Source organism: Antechinus flavipes, chromosome 2 (assembly GCF_016432865.1).
Source record: "Antechinus flavipes isolate AdamAnt ecotype Samford, QLD, Australia chromosome 2, AdamAnt_v2, whole genome shotgun sequence".
Classification (NCBI taxonomy): Eukaryota; Metazoa; Chordata; class Mammalia; order Dasyuromorphia; family Dasyuridae; genus Antechinus; species Antechinus flavipes.
In genome coordinates, this window is record NC_067399.1 from 655927137 (window position 1) to 655950063 (window position 22927).

At 51.5% G+C, this 22927-nt stretch overlaps 1 protein-coding gene across 2 annotated transcripts; it reads right to left on the minus strand.

The window, feature by feature from the left end:
- Positions 1 to 3739: 3739 nt before the first annotated feature.
- SUPV3L1 (Suv3 like RNA helicase) lies at positions 3740 to 21552 on the minus strand. 2 transcript variants are annotated; one of them, XM_051982555.1, is made up of 15 exons: positions 21030 to 21552; positions 16345 to 16422; positions 15306 to 15413; positions 14488 to 14602; positions 12204 to 12372; positions 10968 to 11079; positions 10233 to 10310; positions 9895 to 9986; positions 8654 to 8834; positions 8223 to 8316; positions 7436 to 7655; positions 6037 to 6117; positions 5502 to 5678; positions 5095 to 5243; positions 3740 to 4481 (listed from the first exon to the last, which is right to left on the minus strand). In XM_051982555.1, exons 1-15 carry the CDS (start codon positions 21289 to 21291, stop codon positions 4058 to 4060), a joined length of 2340 nt encoding a protein of 779 aa, XP_051838515.1. In that variant the 5' UTR covers positions 21292 to 21552; the 3' UTR covers positions 3740 to 4057. The 2 variants fall into 2 exon arrangements, with proteins under 2 accessions (XP_051838515.1, XP_051838516.1); XM_051982556.1 differs by lacking the exons at positions 14488 to 14602; positions 15306 to 15413; positions 16345 to 16422; positions 21030 to 21552 and having other exon boundaries at positions 12215 to 12315.
- Between the last annotated feature and the right edge of the window lie 1375 nt (positions 21553 to 22927).

Here is a 22927-nt window from a genome sequence, read left to right on the forward strand (position 1 = left end):
GGCAGGGGACCTCATTGTAGACCCACTTCTACCCCCAGAGTTGTTCCTGAACGCTCAGCCAGGGGCCAAACAGCTCCCATATTGCTCATTTCCAGTCAGACATTCTGGGAAGTCAATCAGGGAACGGTCCACAAATCAAATGCACCGTCCATGGCCTAGCCTACTTTTATGCATGTTCAGTTCACCTCAATTCAATTCCTTTAAAATCGTTCCATGTAAAAAGCATACGTGAGACCATGAAAAAAAAATCAAGATTTCGGGAACTTTGATGAATTCAATTCAGAAAAGCAGTGAAAAACCGATTAATGCAATGTGAAGTAAGCAAAGTCAGGATAATCTATACGGTGATGACAATGGAACTAGAAGGAACCAGCTAATTATTAAAATTGAGTGCTGTAATATTATAATGACCAAACTTAGCCCTAAAGAAATGATGAGAATACCCCTTCCCCTGCATCTTTGCAAAGAGATCAGTGATTGTGGAACAATGATTATGTCACACTTTTGAAGTGCTAATTATTGTTTTTTCAAATCATTTTTTTTTTTTATTACAAGAGGGAAAAGAATAAGGGAAAATATATAGGTTATATAAAAACAAAAGATAGAAATAAAAACTTTTTTAAAGAAATAAAAGTATTATGTAAAAAATTTGAAAAACCCAATCTGATCTTTACATGAACTCCAAGGTCCCCTATAGTCCTAATAAAACATTTTAATTTAAATTAAATAAAGATACTTTCTCAATAATTGCAAATGACACTAACTTTAGAGCCCAGACCCATTGGTTTGGGAAACTGGAGGATTTAAATGCCAGTTCTTTCCCTAATTCTACCCATGCCAAATCCATTGTCTTCTGCCTAGAACATAGTTTCCCTACTGATAAAATAAGACTATAAACTAAATTAGGGGTTGAAGCAAGAAGGGGGAATGGGACATATTTATTTAGAATTTAGGATTTATTAAGAATTGATTTCCAATCAGTGAAGTGACACAAATTTTGGAATCATGTTCTAGCCTTTTCTTTTTGAAAAACTTATTTGTATTTATGTAGTAAATTCTAGAATTTACTTTCTTTCACATTGAATCGAGGCTACTGAAAGGCCACGGGGACCAAAAAAGCTTTGGACTCCTGCACATAATAACTTGTGAGGTCCTTTCTTGCCCCCACCTACTTATGAAAAGGGCCAGTGTCCCAGAGTGATTATGCAACAAAGGAAAAATGCAGAGTCGGAGCTGAGGACCTTGGCGATGGGTTGGCCAGCTCTGACATTTTATAAACATGACACATTTTGTTAGAGGCTTACAGTTCAAACGAGTCATATTTGATCCCAATCAGATTAGTTTTACTCAAAAAAAAAACCCAAAAATACAACTTGCTGGGGTAATAGTGGGAGACACTAGGAATTACTTCATCTCCGGTCTGACTTTCCTTAAAAGTAGCAGACTTGAATCATGTGACACTTAACCACCACTTTTAATTTTATAAACAACTACTTCTGAAGGGAATGTAGGAGGACAGCTGCAGTCGGGTTCACTTTTCATTGAACCAGAAACGGCTGCTACTCCTCCTGAACAAGGCTGGCTTTGAATGCGGGAAGGGTGGGAGGACTCCATACAAACACACCAGCCAAGACCAGCATTCCGCGTATTTGCAGCTCACCAGAAGAGCGGCCAAGTTTGAAAGACCTTCCGATTCTTTCTGCCTTTCTAAGCATTTCTCAGACACAAGATACTCAGAAACTATAGACTAGAGGTTTTGTCATCCTCAATAAGCACAGATCCACGCAGCCAAATGATGCCGCAGAAAGCTTCTATCCCCACTGATAAATGGATTCGGGTCCCAGGACCAGCCATGAAGCTCACCCTTATCCAGAGGCACGCCCAGGTCCTTTGGGACCCATGGCAGACGGCAGGCACAAAACACCCAGAGTCGGTCGGCCATCCTTGTAGAAGGTGGCAAGGGCTTCATCCCAAATCTATCTTGAACCAAGTGTGTGTTTAGTGGAGCCAGAGACAACAATGTGAAGTAACAAAGGACAGCAATGTTAAAAAGGGATAAAAGCATTTTAATTTGAATTAAATATAAACTTTCATAGTCAAATATATCTATTTTATATATATATATATATATCTCTTGATGCGGTGATTAGTATAACATATATAAAATACACAGCTTGATGTGGCGATTAGTATAATCCCTTCAGCACATATTCTACCTTTTTCCTTTCAAAGATGGGGCTCCTTTTAAGTCTCTATTCCAACCGATACCACCTCCTGCCCTCAGACTGGTCCTCGGGCTTCATACAGGAGGCTTATTCGGGGCCAAGGCCACAGTGATCAGCGAGCTTCCTGGCTCCTTGACCCTCCCCCCAGCCACACCTTAAAACTTTGGGGCTGGGAGACGCTTCCTGCAGCAAGCTCATTGCCTCTCAGGTGACAGAGGGGCTGCCTGATTCTCCAAGACCAGCTACACGTCCAACTGCGTCCAAACCCTTTCTGTGGCCGCTTCTCCAGCTCTACCCTTGTCATTCGTGGGACTTCAGGACTTCCCCAAGCTCCCAGCATGAGTCCCCACCTCTAAAAAACTCAGTGTGGGAAGCGGGAAGAGACCTGGAAGGACCCTTACTTCAGAAGGGCATCCCATCACAACAATTAAGAAATAAAATAGGCTCGGATCTTTGGCTTGGCGGGTCAATCCTGTTGTAGGAATTTTCCTGAGAGAAGAACACGACTTTCTCTTCCACTCCAAAGCCGGGGAGAGAAGCCAAATGAAGCCCAAGGCAGAGGAGGCCGGCAATCCCGGAAGGGCAGAAGCCCCCCAAATGGTTCAAGGCCAGGAGGCGGCGTATTTCCGCCTTGTTCCTCAGAAGGCAAAGGTTGGAAGGGAGAGATTGTCATCTCGGTTAAATAGTACATTACCATTCATCACATAGGCTTATCAGCAACCTCTGTACCATGAATGGCATCCACAGGAAGGGCACGGTGTCCACCCCAACCCAGGCTGGCTCAGGCCGAGGACCCACGGGGGCTGGCCCAGAGCTGTCCTGGGCCCAACCCAGATTCAGGACTGAGAGCCGGGAGGGGATGGGCCACAGAGCTCACCTACTTCAAACCCCTCCCCTACATACAGACTGATAGACACCAAAGTCCAGAAAGGCAGCTGAATGGCCCCAGGAGCTCCTGACTGAATCCAGCCCCAACCCCCTATCCCTTCTATTCCCTCATTGGGCGAAAGGCTGATCCAGGCTGAGGGTCTGCCGTGCATCAGCCCAATTTCACCTCTGACCTAACTAGGAATGAACCAGTTTTCTTGGCTACCCGAGGGATACAACATAGTAAATCAGGATTGCATTCTAGAGTACTCAAAGCATAATCTGAAAACGCTGCAGAAAACTGGGAGAAGAGGTCCAGGAAACAGATCTTGAAACAACCAATGTAAAAGGTGCTTTTTAAGGACTGACCAGCCAATACAGCTCTGTGGCTCTTATAGAAATATTTTTTTTTACAGTGTAGCCACAGGAAAAAATCAATAATCAGAGAATGCAACCAGAAGCCCCCCGAGCTTCTCAGCCCTCTCAAGCCTGGCCAAGAAGGAAAATGACAATCACTGGAAGGACTGAAGGGAAGCAGCACACGAACGCCCTGCTGGCAGGGACAAAGATGGCCCAGACAGGCCCATGAGTCTCTAAGCAGCGCCTGTTCTGAGCCAGCAATACTAAAAAAGAGAGAGAAAAGGATCCATAGATACAAAAACATTTATAGCAGCTCTGTATGTAGTAGCACAACCCTGGACCAGAAGGGGGTGCCCATCACTTGGCAACAGGGAACGTGTGAAGAGGATGAAAGGGGGAGAACCCCGGAAAGATCTGGGTGAAGGGGAACAATTCCTGTGGCGGTCGGAGGCCTTTTGGCTACTTAGGACTGTGCGGGAGGGGCTGCAGTGACCAGAGCCCTCCAGCAGCTGTCCCACGGCCCCCAAAGGGAGAGCAGCCGGCACCACAAGCGACTCACAAAGAGGTTTTCAAAATAAATGTTGCTTTTATTTCGCACCTAGAGCCTAGTCGGCCTCGGGGTCGTCCCTCCTCCTCAACCTCAGCCTCCCCGTGGGGCCGCTGTCCTGGGGCCTGTCCTGCATCTCCTCGCTCTGCTGCTTCAGCCACTCCTTCCTCAGCTGCTTCAGCATGTGTGGGGTCAGCCGCCCCTGCCGCACCAGCCGCGAGGCCAGCGACTTGGAGGCCAGGCCCTCCACCACGGCGGCCTCCAGGCTTTGGGCCTCCGCCGTGTCCGACGAGGTGGGCTTGGCGGCCCCGGGAAGGCCCTGCTTCCCCGCCGAGGAAGTGTTCAAGTTCAACATGCGCTGGGACTCCGACATGCGGATCAGCCTGGTGATGCTGTGGACGCCCTTCTGGATGATGCCGTCGAGATCCTTCTGCAGCTCCCGGACGAGGATGGCGTCGGGGAACATGTCCACGAACCGGTAGCTGAAAGAAGAGCGGCGTCAGCCCGGCCCCGGTGCCTGGGTCAACCGGCAGCACCGGGGAAAAAGGCCCTCTGGATCCCCTGCCAGCCTTCAGCCCAGCAGGCCCAGCCGGGCTCAGTCTGTGGGCTCCAGAAGGAGCGGCCCAGGCAGCCCTGGGGCCCCGAGGGGGCGCGAAGGCCTCCTGGGCCAAGGGCACAAGGCCCCGATCCTCAGCCCAGGGCCTGCTAAATGCTGTTCCTGAGGCTGAGATGAGGCCCTGAGAGCCCATTCGTGGTAAATAGCAGGAAGGGGGAGACCTTCCCCCCCATTTTGCAGAGCACAAAGCAGCTGCTCACGGGGCCCACAATGCAAGAACCAGGCCGGCAATCAGTAACCTGGAGCGGCAGCTGTTCCCCGGGGAGAGAAGCGGAGAAGCCGCCATCTTCCCGGCCCCAGGAGCCAGGGACCTGCTCAAAAAGACTTTTGCTGGACGTGTTGCGGCACCGGCCAGCTCAGACATTACACCGGCACCTGCACTGGCTCCTCCAAGACTGATGACAGCCATCGCTGCCCCCTTAAAGCCCGAGAGAAACCCAGCTACGTCCCAAAGCTCTCCCATTTGTCCCTGCCATTACCTGAGCCACAGGTACAGATCCAGAACGTCATGGACGGCTTCCAGCTCCACGAGGTCCTTGATGTTTTTTGGCGGCTGTAGGGGCCACCTGGCGTACCGGCGCAGCCAGGAAAACGTCAGCGGCTCGTTCCGACTGTACTGCCTCGCAAACTGGGAGCACAAAGATGAAGGCTCAGGAGGGGGAGAGGCTGGCCACATGGCCTCCCTTCTGGGGCCCCCAGGCACCAACTGCCCCTCCCTCCCCCCTGGCCCCAGGACATGGACCTGCTGGGGGAGCCTGGGGCGCTTAAGGCTCTGCCCACTTCTAGTCCCTCCCTCTCCACCTGTGCTCTAAGTGCTCTCCAGGCCAACCCCCTTCTCCCTCCCCACCCCACCCCAAGGCCCCGAGGAAGGCAGGGAGACACTCACCTGCAACAGGGAGGAGCAGACAAACGGCTGCTTCTTGTTGATGGGGGCCGTGCAGAACACGTACCTCACCCGCAGGCTCAGGGGGATGTGCTGGATGAGGTCTGCCGAGAACTTGAAATCGTCCATGTTGCAGACAAAATACTGCCCGTCCACTTGAGAGAAGTCCACAAAGATATCCTGGGAGAGGAGACTTCACATGAAATCCAAGCAGCTGGTCCGAGCCCCACGCCCGACACCACCGGAGCCCCCAGGCCCCCAGCTCTATGGATCCAGGCCGCGCGGACTCTCTGCCCCCCAACACCGAGAGGCGACTGCAGGAGCAGAGCCCCAGTGACAGCGGAGAAAAAGGAAAAAACCTGAAGTGACATTTGCAAGACAGGACTTGCAGCCCTGTAGCACTAGAAAGTTGTATGATGCATTAAAACACATCCAGCTGTCTCAAACACGGCCATGATGAGAACCAGCGGCTGACACACAGCTAACGTTTTCACTGAGATGGAAGACAGAGGAAGGTCAAAGCTCGACGTCTACTCACAATTAAATTGGCGAGCGTCGTGTCTGGAAGATGATATGCAAACATTTCGATCTGGTCAGCAGTAGGATGGAGGCCGGCTGCCTTTTAAAGAGGATTAAAAGGAAGAAAACTCAGGAATCAACCAAGTAACACGAGAAACCTCCTCGCGCCTCCTGCAGTAAGGCAGCGGTCACCCAAGAGCTGCAGAATCGAACTCGGGATTTCATATTCAGAGACAAAATGGTGACTCCAAATGGCTCCCGACACATCGCTTCAATCGCAGTGATTTGCACTAGAAATAATTTGGTTACTAAGAGAGCGGTGACACGGGGAGATTCCCAACATTTCTAAGGCCCGACGTAGCCGAAGGTGCTCAAGAGAAGGAAAGGTCCACAAGCCTCACTGCTGACCAGTGACCAACGGTGGGGATGGAAAACCAGGGCTATGTCAGGAAAAAGACCATGGCGACCAGCAGCTCCTTAGCCCTCCACTTGACCCACAGGGCCCAGTAATGCTCATTGACAGGCAAAGGGTAAAGCACACAGGACAAAAGGGAAAAAGGGGATGGGAGAGCGAAGAAGAACCATGACAGGGCAGAGGGATCTCTGGATTAGGAATCCAAGGAGCCAGGGACTGAATGCTGGCTTTGCTCCTCACGTCACCTGACCTCTTTTCTGGGCCTCAGTTTCCCCATCTAATCTACAAAAGGAATAAGCTGGGACTGAATGGCCTTCAAGGCCCCTTCCAACTGCTCTGACTCAATGGGGCAGCAGCCTGTGAAATGGCGGCCCCCTAGCAAGAGCCTGTCCACCCTGGCCTTAAGCAAGTAAACATAAAGCTCACATTTCTGGGGCAGCTTTGGGGATTTCTGTGCACTGACAAACTCAGTCATGGCTCATTTATCCACCGCCAGCACAAACTTGAGGTCTACGTCACTGACAGCAAAACAGGGAAACGGCTTCCATTTCTGATGGATGTTTTCATCCAACTTCCTAGCTCTGAGGCCGTTACCTTACCGACAGGAAGTTCTCTCCAAATCTCCGGGTGGCCCCCACCCATCCTAAATGGCTCCAGAGAGAAATGCTGGCAATAAGAATCTGGGAAGGACCGATGCTGCTGCGCCTTCCCAGTTCTGACCAGCTTCTGGACCCTCCTCTCTATCATCTTCCTCCCCCTCATCCCCAAATGCAGCCTCAGAAGCCCACTTTTCTCCAACAGCTCTGTTTAAGGGTCATTAATACCATTTTATGTACTAAAAAACCAAGGCCCCTCCAGGCTTATGCAGCCAGGCTTCCAGGCCCCAGGGACTCCCCACTATCTCCCTCAGAGCTGACGGTGCAGGCTCTGGCTCCGGGAACCTTCCTCCTCGAGAGGCCTCCAGGCCGCAGCTGGAGGGAGCCCCGACGCTCGCTGAGCTCACCTCTATCGGCTCCACGGGTCTGTTCAGAATCTCCTTCAACAACTTCAAGTCTTCTGGGTACATGGTAGTAACCTCCCCTTCCTTAAACTTGGAGCTGAATCTGCCGGCTCTACCGGAGATCTGCAGAGCCTGCGAGGTGCTGATTGGCTCCATTTCCTTCTCCCCCTTCTCATTGATACTGGGCTTTATGAGAGAGTTAAAAATAATTCTTTTTATGCTCCTGTAACAAAGTCAAACAAGAGAGATCACAGGATGATCTCAACGGCTCAGGTGCAGCATCACTTACAGAGGAGAACGACAGGACCCTGGGACATTTCTCCCTTCTTTCCCTTTCAAGGAGCAGCCTTTGAATAACTAGACTTTGAGAGTCCCTGGCGACCAGGGTAGGGGCTGGTTATTAAGAGTTATACAGCCTCTGAATTCATGAGAAAGCCTTCTACCAAGCACATCCCATTTACACCATCCCCATGAGACAGAAGTGCACCGACATCCCAAGATATCGCCCATGATATGGACATGTCCTGTGATAGCAGGTCAATAAATAAAAGTTGACCAACTGGCCACAAATAAAGGAGGTGACTTGCCTAGAGGTCCCCCTGTGGGCCAAGGGACCCTCTTTAACAGAAGGGATCCCCCACTGCCCCTGTGCCTGCCCAGGAGTCAGTGACTCTACAGCAAGGGCCCTCAGGAGCGGGGCTGGGCTGACCCCCTCGCCCCCTTACAGCAGGCTGGTCAAAGAGCCCACCGAAAACCACCTGCTTCCCCCAGTTCAAATGCCAGTACTCACAAATTCAGCCCCATGCCAATGGCATCGGTGGCCACCAGGATCTTGCACGGGTCATCGGGATCATTAAACTTTTTCGCTTGGGCAAGTTTTGTCCCTAAAACAGCATCAGTCACAAGACAGTGTTATGTCGGGCTGGGGCTCGCTCCTCTCCCCACCTATCCAAAGCCCCAAAGAAGCCCTCTGCGCCCCCCCCGCCCCCCGCGCACACCAAGCCCTCTTTACTCCTGCTTCTGTGGACTCCTCAACATCCCAAGAACTCTGGAGGGCACAGACCCGACCCAGAAAACTCCTCCCAAATTCTAAGGGCATTTCCACGATTGATAATGGACAGAGACATGCCAGGGGCCTTGGCTGCTGACCTTCGACTCCCCACCATCTCCCCCCAAGGCCTCGGCCTGCCCCCCCGCCCCCAGACACAAGGGTCTCCTTACCAGGAGGCAGACTGCCGTAGATGACGGCCGACTGCAGCCCCCGAGCCTCGATCTGCCGGCTCACAGAGTAAATGTCATTTTTGCTAAAACAGACGACGCAGTCCCCAGGCCGGAGGTTGTCCAGAGACTCCAGAGCGTGATCCAACACGGTGATGGGCGTGAGTCTCTCGTACTTCCGAACCTAGGATCGAGATGGCAGAGGAGGCCAGCCTGCTGTAAGGGGGTGGGGGGGCCAGCCCAGCCCTGCTCCTGAGGGCCCTTGCTGTAGAGTCACTGATTCCAGGGCCCCTGGGGCTGAGAGAAGCCGGGCCGGCCCCACAGATGGCATCCCTGCTCACAGCTGTGGGAGCTCAGGAGGTGGCAGAGCGTCAGGGGAGGCAACAGAGGGGCCGGCAGGCTGGAGGGCTCCCCCCTCAGGAGGTGATGGAGGGGTCACATGTGGCCCGGCTCCCCTCTCCTCGGGAGGTGATGGAGGGGCCCAGCTCCTCCCTGGGCTGGAGGGAGGACAGGCAGTCTCGACCAGTTTGGTGTCGAGGGCGCCTTGATTAGCCCAGCCTCCCTCTCCTGGGACGCCGAGGGTTTGGGGTGGATGGCCCAGGGCCCTGCCAGCTTCCTTTAAGCAGAGGAATTGTGACCCAAGAGAGATCTGTGAAAGCAGAGCGGAAGCCAGCAGCCTCCAAGTTCTCCGCTGTCTGTGGGAGGCTCCCCTCCCCCTAGGCAGGCCCCCAGGGCATTTTCTGCAATTTTCTGCATTCACAGGGAGGGACAGGGAGCAGGAGAGGCCAGCCAAAGTGGGATACAGCCCCCAAACTCCATTTTGAAGTTGGACACAAAGTCGCACGAGTGCCCGCTGCCCAGAACTGCCCCCTGGAGCCTCCTGCACTAAGGGAGATGGTACCTTATCCTGGAGGCCAGGCCCGCTCAGACTGCGCTCAAAGAAAATCACCCTGGCCACAGAGCGTCCAGGGGAGAGCGGAAGGGGAGACGGGAGCACTGGGAGCACTGGGGGACGAAGACCGAGGGAGAGAAGGGGAGGAAGACTGGCACCGGCCACGCTCTGTGGGGTGAAGGAGAGGAAGGCGCCAACAACAAGGGTGAGTCTGCAACCTGGCAGGGAGAGGGCACTGGCCCCGCCCAGGGGCACCGAGACAGGACTGGAAGCCGGGTTCGCCTAACCAGGGACAGCTCTGCCCACTGTAGCCCAGCACAGGGGGCCAGCAGGATGGAACAGACTCCATTACCTCCACATCCTCGCCCGTGGTGTACATCAGCTCCGTCACAATGTCAATAGCAGCAGCTTCTCCACACAAATGGATTTCTTTTGCACAAAGCCCTGGGAGGGAGCAAAGGACCATTGGAACGCCAGCGGAAAACAGCCCAAGTGACCAGGTCTGGAGGCTCAGAGACTTCAGGGGCCCTGAAGATGGGGAGGGGGAAGGAGGAGGAAGGAAGAGGGAAGAGGGGAGAGGGAGGAGGGAGAAAAAGAGGAGGGGCAAAGGAGGAACTGAAGAGGGGAGGGGAGAGCAGAGAGCGGGAGCCCGACGCCACCAACCTCAAGGGCCAACCCTGGGATACCAACCCAGAAGTGCTCTGGTCCAGGCCCATCCTCGAGCTGGATCCTTAATCATCTGGATCTCATCAATCACAGCCACTTCATCTTAAAATAAGAAGCCAGGGTCAGTGTCCAGAGCACAAAGAATCATCATCACGTGCCAAGGATGATCTGCCCCAAATCCCTCCTGCTCCTTCACCGAGGAAGTCGCAGCAAGCACCCCCTTTTCTCTTCATAGGGGAGGCCTTCCTCCCCCCATTTTGGTTCTCTTTGGAGTCATTTAACCATAACTGACCCAAAGCAATGCAAGGTCATTCTCTGCTGCCTCTGGGCTGAGGGAGTCAGGGCTTCCCTTAAGAGCCCCCAACAGGCCCCAAGCTAGTGTCCGGTCCGTGGCTCAGGGGCTGAGCTGGCCTGGAGCTTGTGCCCCCAGCTCTCGCTGCCCCAAAGCTGCCAGGGTTCCTGCTTGGGGCACTCTCACCAGAAACACCTTCTTTAATAAACAACCAATACCTATTTGACTACGGGGCATCACAGGGAATATAAAACTTTCTCAGATATACAGATATATACAGATAAATGAACTGAGCCTTGGACTTGAAGCCCTTTCCCAAGGTTGCAAGACAAGTGTGGACTAGATGCCCAAAGCAGAGCTTCTTCCACCTCACACTGAGCCCCAATCCCAGGGACAAATCCCAAACAAACTAGAGAACCTAATGCTCGATTCGAAAGCTTCCGTCAGTCAGACTTGCTCATACATACAGAGAGAGTTGACGCTGCACATCTCAACAGTGCAAGCAACGTGGGCGGCCGGCTTTCCATCTGGGTCTGTGACCACCCGCTCTTCCCCCGTCACCAGGTCACAGAGCACACCCTGCAATCGTGAAATGGAAATGAATCTCTACCTCCTAAACAGCAGATTGGGGGGGAGGGGGGCGGGAGAGGGAGGAGGGGGTGTAGGGAGGGAGGAAAGGGAAGACAATTACTAAACAGACAAGGAAGGACTTCTCTCTAACGGGTGAGACTTATTCTACCATGTGGTTGTTAAGACACTGGCTGAACCAGAGAGGGCTTGGACTGGATTTCCACCAGTTTGGTGGCATTTTTTAGTAAACACAAGGGATAGAACAACAAAAAGAGTACGATCAAAAGCCCAGGATACACATCAAGACTGACCCCATCAGGGGTGAAGTGATCCAACCATTCTGGAGAGCAATTCACAACTATGGCCAAAGGGCTATCAAACTGTGCACACCCTTTGATTCAGCTGTGCCTCTGCTGGGTCTGTATTCCAAAGAGATCAAGAATGAGGGGAAAGGATTCATGTGTGCAAAACTATTTATAGCAGCCCTTTTTGCAGTGGCAAAGAATTGGAAAATTATTGTTCTATAAAAATGAGGAACAAGCTGATTTTTGAAAGGCCTGGAAAGATTTACATGAACTGAGACTGAGCGAAACAAGCAGAACCAGGAAAACATTGTATACAATAACACTCAGATTGTGAATGAGCAACTAAGACAGATTTGGTTCTTCTCAGCAATTCAGTAATTCAAAGCAATTCCAATAAACTTTGATGGAAAACACCATCTGCATCCAGAGAGAAAACTATATGTGTTCTCTAAGGAGACTGAATGTAAATACATGTATAATTTTTTTTAAAAAATGTTCTTTTACATTTGACTGGGGAAATAAACTTTAAAAAAAAAAATTGAAAAAAAAAATGATCCCACCTTCCCTCAGAATAAGGAAGGGAGGAGAAGAAAAATTCTAGGTCTTCTCTGGGAAGGAAAGGCCAGTACAAGTGATAGAGGCTACATGGGGAGAATCACAAACCAGAGTCAGCCCATCCAGCCCAGGAGCAATCAAAGGTGGCTGCAAAAGGGTTCTTTCCCTGCTTTTTACAAGCTGCCAGTAGCTCCCTGCCTCAGACTTGCCCACAGAGATTCCCCCCAAGTGTCTCAGACAAGAAGGGAGGGGAACAGCTGCTAACATACTGACAGCATTATTACTCTTTTCGAAGATCTCATGAGCCAGTAACTTCAAGGGGCCACAATAAACTCCAGACTTGGCAGCCAAGTATCTCTGGATGGCATGGTAAGTTTTCCCACTGTTAGTAGGGCCTGAATGGAACACTATCTTCCGGTGAATTGACCTGGCTTCTGGGTACCTAAGAAAGAAGGAGGGAAAAGTTTAATCAGAGCAACTTGTGGCCCCAGTCTAGTAAGCAGGACTATGACCAATCTGGATGCAAATGAAGACATCTCTTAGGTCCCACTTCACACCCCTCAGATTGGCTAAGATGACAGGAAAAGATAATGACCAATGTTGGAAGGGATGCGGGAAAACTGGGAACTGATACATTGTTGGTGGAGTTATGAACTGATCTAGCCATTCTGGAGAGCAATTTGGAACTATGCCCAAAGGGCTATCACACTGTGCATCCCCTTTGATCCAGTAGTATCAATATTGGGCTTGTATCCCCAAAAGATCAAACGAGGGAAAGGGGCCCACATGTGCAAAAATGTTTGTGGCAGCCCTTTTTCTCATGGCAAAAAACTGGAAACTCATCAGTGGAGGAATGGGTGAATAAGTTATGATATCTTATGGAATATTATTGTTCTGTAAGAAATGACCAGCAGGATGATTCCAGAGAGGCCTGGAGAGACTTACAGGAACTGATGCTGAGTGAAATGACAAGAACCACAAAATCATTGTACACAGTAACAAGAATATTATGCAGTGATCAACTGTGATGGACTTGGCTCTTTTCAATAATGAGGTGATTTTAATTCCAATAGACTTGTGAGGAGAGACCATCTGCCTCTAGAGAAAGAACTATGAGTACTGAATATGGATCACAATATAGTATTTTCACTTTTGTTTGCTTACTAGTTTTTCTTTCTCATTTTTCCCCCTTTTGAGCTGATTTTTCTTGTTCAGCATGATAAATGTGGAAATATGTTTAGAAAATGTGCACATATTACACATATATATTTGCTGTCTAGGGAAAGGGAAGTAGGAAGGGAGGGAGAAAAATTTGGAACACTAAGTTTTGCAAGGGCGAGTGTTGAAAACTATTTTTGCATGTATTGTGGGAAAAAAAGCTATTATTATAAAAATAAATTCAGATAAAAAAAACCCAATTAATCTATTAACAAGTAAACAAACATTTATTACAATGCTACAGGTTAAAAAAAAAGTTTATTGTCTAACGCACATACACACACATACACACACACAGAACATAAGGCAGCTTGTCCCCAAGTGAAGGACGCAGCCCCCTGACTGAGCTAAGGCCCCCTCTGACACAAGTCTCCAGGCGCTGACCCTGGGCTCCTAGGATGCCCCCTCACAACCCCGCCTTTGCCTTCCCTCTGTGCTGCCAGCTGGGGCTGTGCCCGTCACTCCCGGTTTCAGCCTGCCATGCTCCACATCCTTGCACACTTGGCCCTTCAGGCCTGGCAATCTCTCCTGTCACTTCTATCTATAAAATCTTTTTGAGAAAAGGACTAATCCGGGTGTTCTCTCCTTTACCAACAGCTGGCTCCCACTTTTCTCTGCAGACAGGGCTTCCCTGGGATTCTTGGTGCTCCACACTAAGGGATGCCCAGGACCTCATCAGGCTTCAGCGACTGCGCCTGGGATTGGGAGACATGGCCCCTGCCTATGGCCCAGTGGGGATGAAGCAGACAAATACAACCCGAGCCTCTCAGGCTACTCTGCTGGGACTCTCCTGTAGTGCCCAGTCTCGGGGGCACTTCTGTTGTCATCATCACCATGCACATCACTAACAGACTATCCTTGGGGACCTCTTCTCCCAGGTGCAGCCCACGGAGCTCCGCTGCGGACATGGCCACCAGGGCCACATCGGGGCCAGCCTCCTTGCTTTGTTTCCTCCTGTTATTTGCACCATCTCTCCCTCTCTCTGAGCCTTCCTATCTGCCTCCCTAGTACTCAGCTGGCACATGGCTACCTTGGAGCACAATTGCTCCTTTCCTCCCTAACTCACTGCACGTTCCTTCAGGATGGATCATTTCATCTGTGTATTCCCCAACACCTGAAACAGGTGGCAAGGGCCAAGAAATATTTAAAAAGCTAACAGAACACAAAAGGGTTCCCCTCAGAATAAGTTTACAAGGTCTGAGCACTGTGATCAATCCTACAGATCCCTTCATCTTATAACTTTGTGCTTTTTGCAAGCAAGCAATTGCACATTTCTGAATTTTAGGCCCAAGACCCAGAGGCCTTCACCTGCCAGACCAGAAGGGCACAAAGAACTGACCAGTTGGGTGGAAGGCGTAAGTCGCTGATTTTGCGAAGATCATCCTTACAAGCCAGCATGGGAAACATCTGCTTTGCATGCCTCATAAAGAATGGGAAAAGGTCGTCCACGTGAGCTGTGGGAGAAGACACAGGGTCAGCAGGCAGAGCTGACAGAAAGGCTCTTCCTGACCATTCTCAGCTGGGGAAAAGTTCCTGGGAACACAGGGGAAGGATCTAAGGACAAGGGGCCCCTCAGACCCTGTCCTTGGTGTACTCCACTGCTTCTTCTGAAGCGAGCGCCTACTCAAGTGCAGAGAATGATGGAAGGCTTGGAGGGTAAGAGTAAAATCAATTGGTTCTAAGTTATTGGGAGATACGATCTTCAGAGAAGAGCCTAGTTCATCTCCCCAGGTGGTCCAGGGCAGGTAAAGCTAAGTTTGCCCAAGACTCGCCGGACCATAAAGCAGCCCCCGTCCTGTAACAGATGCCAGCCTCAAGCCCGGGCCATGCCGCTGCCCACCCAAAAGCAGCCTGGCCTTCCTTGTGTACCGGGGCTACCCCCAGGGACCACAGGGCTAAGCTGGGGACTGGCCTAGGAGTCTTCATTTTAACTGAGACATGATGGGCGTTGCTTAGCAACTGCCCTTCAAGGTCTTAATTTTTAAAAATTAGACTTTCAAGTTTAACTTCTAAGCCATGAGCTGAAACACTAAGTCGTTTCCTGAGGAAGTTATTCATGGCTAGTCCAAGGACTCTTGGAGAAAAATATACAAGGAGCACAAGGAGAGTGACTGGGGAAGATCCGGGCCTGACCCTGTGCTCAGCCTGGCTACTTGCCTGCACCAAAGGAGATATCGTTCAATGTGATGTGAATGTCAACATCCAAGGACTGAGACTGCAAGATAAAATTTCTAAAACCAATGAAAGCTTGATGGAAGAGTCGGGCTACAAAACAGAAAGCAAATAAAGTTAATTTTAACATAAAGACAAAACAACAACAAAAAACCCCCCAAAACTTTGATCCCTTAAAAAAAAACAAGGAAAAAAAAAGACGAAGAAGAAGCAGCAGCTTGCACCTGAGTTTCAAAATTACTGAGTGGAGATTTATTTCTGAAAGCACCTCAGTCTCCACTTATTCTGGTTCAGTTGTGTCCAATTCTTCATGGCCCCATCTGGGGTTTTCTTGGCAAAGAGGAGGCCATTTCCGGCTCATTTTACAGAGGAGGAAATTGAGGCACACTTGCCCAGAATCTCATCCCCTGCCCCATTCCCCAAAGTCTGAGGCTGGATCTGAATTCTTCTTGGCTGGCCTGCGGCCAGGGCCTCCTCCCGCTGCCCGGGCCTCCTCCCGCTGCCCTGCTCCTAACTCACTCCACAGGAATCTAAAGTTAACAATAGAATGCAGCCCTTGGTTTGTATAAAACACACACCAGAGAATATAAGAAGCAGTGTGACTCGTTTCCAGGTAAGGAAACAGAGGCTCACAAAATCCTGGGTCAAATGTGAGAATGCGTGTGTGGAGGGCTTTGTTTTCTTTGCTTTCTCAATGGAGGGGGAAGGAGGAAGAGAACTTGGAGCTACTAATAAAATTAAACTGAAAGAATAAGCAAGCAAGGCTGAGAAGTCTGTGAGCCCCAGAGGCCGGGAGCCTGTGAATCCCAGAGCCATCCTGCTTTCAAGGCCTGGCTTCCCCAATAACACATGTGGATGTCCCATATGGCTGAGCAGCCCAACCCCATCATGGCGACCTCCCTGGCCCCTGCCCTTTATTCAAACTGCTCAAGGCCCCAAGATGTGCTTTTTGGATCCCCCCTGTTGTGGGGTGCCTGGGAAGCAAAAGGGTCTAGGTCTCCACTAGTCAGAGAGCAGGCCTTACCATCCAGACCATAATCTGTGCCCAGTTTCTGGATTTCTTTCCTCTTGTAAAATTTGTCTAGAATCTTCCTGATTTCACCTGCAAGAAAGATAAAACATAATTAAGTTCTATTATTTGCCCACTGACACATTTTCTTTGGGATATACCTAGGGAAAACTGCAAATAAAAAGCCATATCCCTAATATGAGGCACATGTCCCAAGAGGTCAAAACAGAGATCCTCATCCACACCAAAATATTTACAGCTACGCTTGTGAGGAAAAGAACTGGAAACAAAGTCAGCATCCTTTGGGGAACGCCTGGAGAAATGTGGGGACGAGAAAGCACGGACTGGCCTGAGCTGGAAGCATCCGAGGAAGCCTAGCAAGGCCAGGCTGGCAGAGAATGAAGTAAGCAGAGGGGCAAGAGCACTGCCAAGCCAGGCCTGCTGCACAAAGCACAGCACACAATTGTCACACTTAGCTATTTGCTTTCTCTTTTTTTCCCTTAAATTATTTGTCAACTGAGATTGCTATGGGATGAGGTGTTAAACATCTCCCCAAAAAGACATCTCCTTCTACTCCTTTGTAAAGGGCTTGGGAAAGAGCTACAGGATCACATATGTATTTTAGATTTTTCTCAAAACTGCGTTTCATTTTGCTAATTATTGTTTCTTTACTTCTTTTTTCTTTTAAAAAATATATTCTGTTATAGGGGATGGGTTTCTGAGAAGAGGGAAGAGAGGAAAACAAGGGGAAATTTTGTTAATGTAATGGGTGATATGGAAATCTGCTTGGTTAGTCTACTGTGAAAAAACAAATCTTTTCTACTTCAATAAGAACGCTTGTAAATTTTTAAAAACCTATCAGGTGATGTAAAAAAGTATGTCAACAAAATTTCCTCCCCTAACTGAAGAGCTGGGCGAAGCTGGCTTCCATATTTCAGAAGCTGAGCTTGGAGGAAGGCGTCTCACTCTCTCATCTGAAGGATGAGAAGTCCCGTGGACTCCAAATCCATTTCTCCTTTCACTTCCTCCCCCAAGGCTTAGGGGTCTGAGCCTTTATTATTAGATGGGGGGTTTCAGAGAGGGTGACCCTGGCCACAGGAGCAGGAAACAGGCACTGTCCCCTGCAGCCAGGCTTCCATCAGGGTCATAACCCTCATGGCTCAGCACCCCACAACTGTTGGTGTCCAACTCTCTTACCAGTTCTTTCAAGCTTCCCGCACAAGTCAGACTGGCTAATCTTCCATCACCAACCCAAACCAATCTGGAATCAGCTTCAGAACCTACCTAAGGTGACTCCTACTTCCTTAAGCCTGAAACCTCTGCCCTGGCCCACTCTGCTTAGTTGTTTTCTTGCTTTCTTTGGGAAACCATTTTCAGCAGCCAGATGCCCTCCTTTTCCCAATCCCTTTAGTCATCCAAGTCAGCAGCCACACAGAGAACTCATGTGTTCCCCCAGCATGCTTCAGGGCTAAATTTTCTTCTCTTTTATCAGCTGAATATCACAGTTAAAGGAACAGGATATTTTATTTGTTAATCAAGTGGAAAGAATCCCTGAAAAAAACAAAGGGAGGCTGATGACCAGTCCAGAAGGTCAACTCAGTAATGACATCTAATCTCTTTACATTTATTTATTCTCTATACTGGGAATAACTTTCTTTAGAGAGCAGCTGATGCTCAAAGCATAGTATTTTCATCTTTTTTTGTTGTTGTTTGCTTGTTTTTTCTTCTTTCTGTGTCTTTTTTCCCCCTTGTGATCTGATTTTTCTAGCACAGCATGGTGAACATGGAAATATGCTTAAAAGAATTGCAAATTTTTAACCTACCTATCTTGAGGGGGAGGGAAAAATTGGGAACCCAAAGTTTTGTAAAAGTGAATTTTGAAAACTATCTTTGTGTGTACTTGGAAAAATCAAATACTATTTTAAAAAGAGAGACTGATGCTTTGCTAAATTTAAAATTTTTCAATAACTGGATCTTTGTTTTCAAGAGATTCATTTTGATTATGGGACTCTTGAGCATCATGATTTAAGAGAAAAATGCTGGCAGTTTCACTGTTCATGTCTGAATGAACTGAATCCCGGACATAATGAGCACTCATTAAAAATAACAAGTGATTAACTCAGACTCCCTCTGTCAGTCCAAATCCAAACAAGATGGAAAGTCACAAGTACTAACTAGCAGTAACCTTCCCAGGGCTGACTTCAATACGACCCTGTGGCTATGAGTTTATTCTTCATTCTGGGTAAGTTAAGTTTTCTTAATTAAAGGGTAAGAACTCCAAATAAAGGAACCCAATGGGGCTTTAAACTGTCACTTCACTAATTATTCAACCCACCACTAAGATTTTTATGAAGTTTATTCCATGGGAGGGACTATGCAAAAGCCAGGGATGCACAACATGCAAACGCTAAGCGGGGACGTGATCTCAGGGGGAAGATGTGATGGACTGAACTCCGGCCCCAGAAGCGGGACAGAGCTGGGGAGAGGGAGAGCAGCCGGCTGCAAGGCTCCGGCCCAGAGAACTGCCCTTTGCACGGATCCTTCTGGGCCCAGCACAGCTGCCTTCCACAAGGCCGGACTGTGGCCGGAGTTCAGAGATGGGAGACCCTGCCCCCCGTGACCACCGGGAAGAGCCCGGCCTTCAAGCTCCCCGCGAATGGTCCTCACTCAAACTCTCTGCCCCCCGTTCCCACAGTGGCGCTCATGGTTTGGACTTGGGACGCTGACCCAGCTGTCCTAAGGGACACCGGGCGAAGGGCCTACTGTGTGCTGGCGCTGTGCTAGCCACCCTCTCCCCACCACCCTCCTTCACGGGCGGAGGGGCCCGGACACAAAGCACAAAGACAAGGCTTTTCCATAATAACGGCAGGATGGCGGGCACACGGTCCCGAGCCTGCTGGCCACGCCTTCCCCAGCCCCAGCCTCCAGGAGGGGCCCGCGGCCGGGGAGCAGCTGCTTTCTGAGGGGCCCGTGGGAAAAGCCGGTCTGGGACTGAACCGCTTCGGAGGGAAGTGAGGGGACGGCCCGGGGGTCGGGCCAGCGGTCTCTGGGCAAGGGGTGGACGGGCTGGGGCCACTGACGGGCGTACTGCTGCAGGGGCTGGGGTCTGCTTCTGTCCAGTGGGGGCAGAGAAAGAAACAGAAGGCCGGTGGGTCACTCAGGACAAGCTGGGAAAAGTGATGGGCCAAGCGTCCTCAGGAAGGACTCTGGGTCACCAGACCCAAGCTCCTCCCTTCACAAAGGGGGAGGGGGCAGCGTCCACAGCTGGACTGAAGCCGGGTCCCTAGTTCTCTGTGACCCGGTGCAGAGCCCCTTCCCCCCTCCCCCATCTGACTGGGGCACCACTGATCATCCAGAGCCCCCAGGATTACCGGGGAAGGGCAGAGGGAAAGCTTCCGGGGGAAGGCAGGGTCCTGGGGACTAAGGGACCCACTGCCGGCCTCAAACTCTAACTCCTGGGACCCCCCCCTTTCCCAGGGTGGCAGGCCCAGTTCGGCCCCAGGGGCTCAGCGCACTTGTTGTTGGCCAGGGACCCTGAGGACCTTCCCCACCCAGGCTGCATTTTGGGGGTTTGGGTGACTGGGTAAAAGAGGCCTCCATTCTTAGGCGTCCTTAACCACAGACAAGCCGAGACCTCGGGTCTCTCCCTCCCCAGAGAGCCTGGAGGAGGCTCGGATGCTGCCGCAGCAGCCCCAGGGGAGGGTCCTTCCCCTCGCGCTGCCCCATTTCCGGCCCCCTCCCCTTGCGCCCCCAGCACCGGACGCGGACTTCCTCCTCAGGAAACGGGCAGGGGCGCCACGGAGAGCGCTCTGCCCGGGCGGGGGCGTGGCAAAGGGACGCTGGCCCGGCGGGACAAGCTCTGGATTCGAAAACCAGACGTCAGACCCTGTGGAGCAGGTGCTTTCTTGGGCAAAACTTAACACCGGACTCAGAGACAGTCTCCCGGGGGAGGGGGAGCAGTGACGTCCTTCGGAAGAGCCGGGTTCGGGGGCGGGGATGGAGAGGCGCCAAGGGCAGCCGGCCCATCCACGTTTCTGAAATCCTTTCCTACTACAAAGAGCTCCCCGTCCGGGTCATCATTTCCACTCTGCCGCTGCTGCTTGTCTCCGCAAGGACTTCAGGGAGGGCTGCGGGAGCCCAGAGCTCCCCGACAGAGGCGGGCTGCCTTGGGGGAGCGGAGACCCGAAGCCCCTGCCTCGATTTCCCCCGGCTGCTCCAGGCCGCTGGCCAGCGGGCTTCTCAGCGACATCGGCCTCCGCCCGAGCCGGAGCTCCTGGGGGGCAGGGGCCGCCTAGCTCAGTAACCCTCCGTTAAGCCCCCGCTACCTTCGGCGGTCACTGCCAGAGGCAGGGGACGGAAAGAGGCCTGCCTGCCTTGTCTGGGGGAGAGGGGGAGGGCCCGTAGTTCCCACAGCCTACCGAGGAGCTTTTTACACAGAAAGCGCTCACCGAACTCTACCTGGTCCAACACTTGAGGAAACTGAGGCCCGGAGAGAACTCGCCCCCAACGGCGCAGTGGGGATGGGGAATGACGAGGCAGAACCAAGGTTCTGAGAAACTACCCGTCCGACGCGTTCGGGTTACAGGTGGGGAAACTGAGGCACCGGGAGGCCCGAAGGCCGAGTCCCCGCCCCCCCGGGCGCAGACAAAGAAACGGAAGCACGCAGGAAGCCGAGGAGGGCCTGCGGGACCGGTACTCACCTTTGTTGAGCGGCCTCGTGAGCTCGGCCCCCACGTCGCCCGTGGCGCTAGGTCCGAGCGGCTTCACGGGCAGCGGAACGTAGAGGGACGTGTTCGGAGTCTTGGAGCCGCCCGAGGACGAAGAAGACGAAGAGGACGAGGAGGACCAGATCCCACCGGGCCAGCCCAAGGCCCGAGATCCCGGCTCCCGGCCCGGCAGCAGAGCGGAACCCACCCGGGCTGGGAGCCGGGCCCAACACAGGGCGTACCGCGGCAGCGACATGGATACTCGGCCTCAAACGGACCCCACCACCATCAGGGCCGGGGCGTGCGCGCGATCGTGACGCAATCTTCCGCGACCGGCCTTAGAAAGACCCAGATCGATTCCGGCCTGCCCCAGGAAGTGCCTGACACCAGGCGGGGGAAAAAAATCCCAGCGAGGTTGTTTTTCCAGGACAAAAGAGAACTTCTGGGCAAGATATGTGCAAAGATGTGTTTTCTTTCTCTTCCCTTAAATCCAGCTCTATGACGGCGGTCCTTCGGAAAGGAAAAGAAGCAGGCGTTTCCGGGAGTCCCAGAGTGCCCTGTGCGGGGCCTGGAGACTTCCGACCACAGCGAGTCAGGGATTGGAGAGGGTCGCATCACATGGTGAGGGAGGACACACGTGCTGCGGTGCATGTGGGGAGCAAGGGCAGACTGTCAGAAAGAGCTGGAGTGAGACCTACGTCCGGCACCGGCATCCAGAAGGGTCAGCCTCATTTGCCCTTCGCAATGACCTTGACTTTTCTCTTTCCCTTGTGACTGCATGGGCCGCGGCAACCCACTGCACCCCCCCACGCTCCCCTCTCTACTGCGGCGGAAACAGAAGATCCCCCTCTCCTCCCCCTCCCCCCCTTCCCCCCGGTCCCTTCCGACAAAGCTGGGATCTGAACCCAGGACTCAAGTTCAGACTTTTCCCACCCCGGGATTCGGTTAAGAGGCAGCAGGATTCGCATCCAGAGTCTGCAAGCGCCCCCTCCCCAGTCTGGGGATTGACTGATGTTCCGGTTAAGGTTGTAAAACGTCAGCGAGCGCTTCTTCCTCGGTTTCTTCACCCGAGCAGTTGTGACAATTCGAGTTTACTACGAGCATGAGCTTTGAAAGCCTCAAAAAGCCCCGTCTGTTTGTGGCTCAGTCACGTCCGACACTTCATGACTGGGGTTCTCTTGGTAGAAACACGGGCACGTTTGACCTTTCCCTTCTCCAGCTCGTTGTGCAGATGAGGAAACTGAGGCAGGGAGGGTCTCACAGCCAGCGGGCTGAGGCGGGGATTGCAGCCAGGTCCCAGCGTTCTGTCCGCTGGCGCGCTTGGACAGAGTCCGGGACCCTGGTCGGCCACTGCGCGAGGAAGCCCCCACAGGCGGACAGGCAGGGTCCCTGCAGTTTATTTGTCCACTAAGGTGACAGCCGTCACCAGGTGACCAATATGCGTGTCTCAAAGTGCCACAAACCACATTTATAGGTCTAGTCTCTTCCCGAGCTACTGCACCCGGAGAGTTGGGTTAAATAAAAATACAAAAAGAGGCAGTCTTTAGCCTAGACAGCTGGGCGCACCAGACTAAATAAAACTGTTATCTTCTTCATCCGTTAGTATTTGATGATAAAGACATGGATAAGTTCCTGAATTTTTAAAAAATAAACTTTTTTTTTGGTCAAGTAATTGAAGGAAGAAAGGCAATAAAAAGATCTTTCAGTACATTCAGATAAAATAACAGTACAGCACTAAACGGAGTTCAGTTATCTCCCAAAAACCCACTTTCTAGAATTTTCTCTTTGACGCTGTTATTCATAATAGATCATTATGCTGAATATGCAACATTCCACTGATTGTTTATTTCACTTTGCATCAGTTCTTGTAAGTCTTTTCCATCCTGCTCATC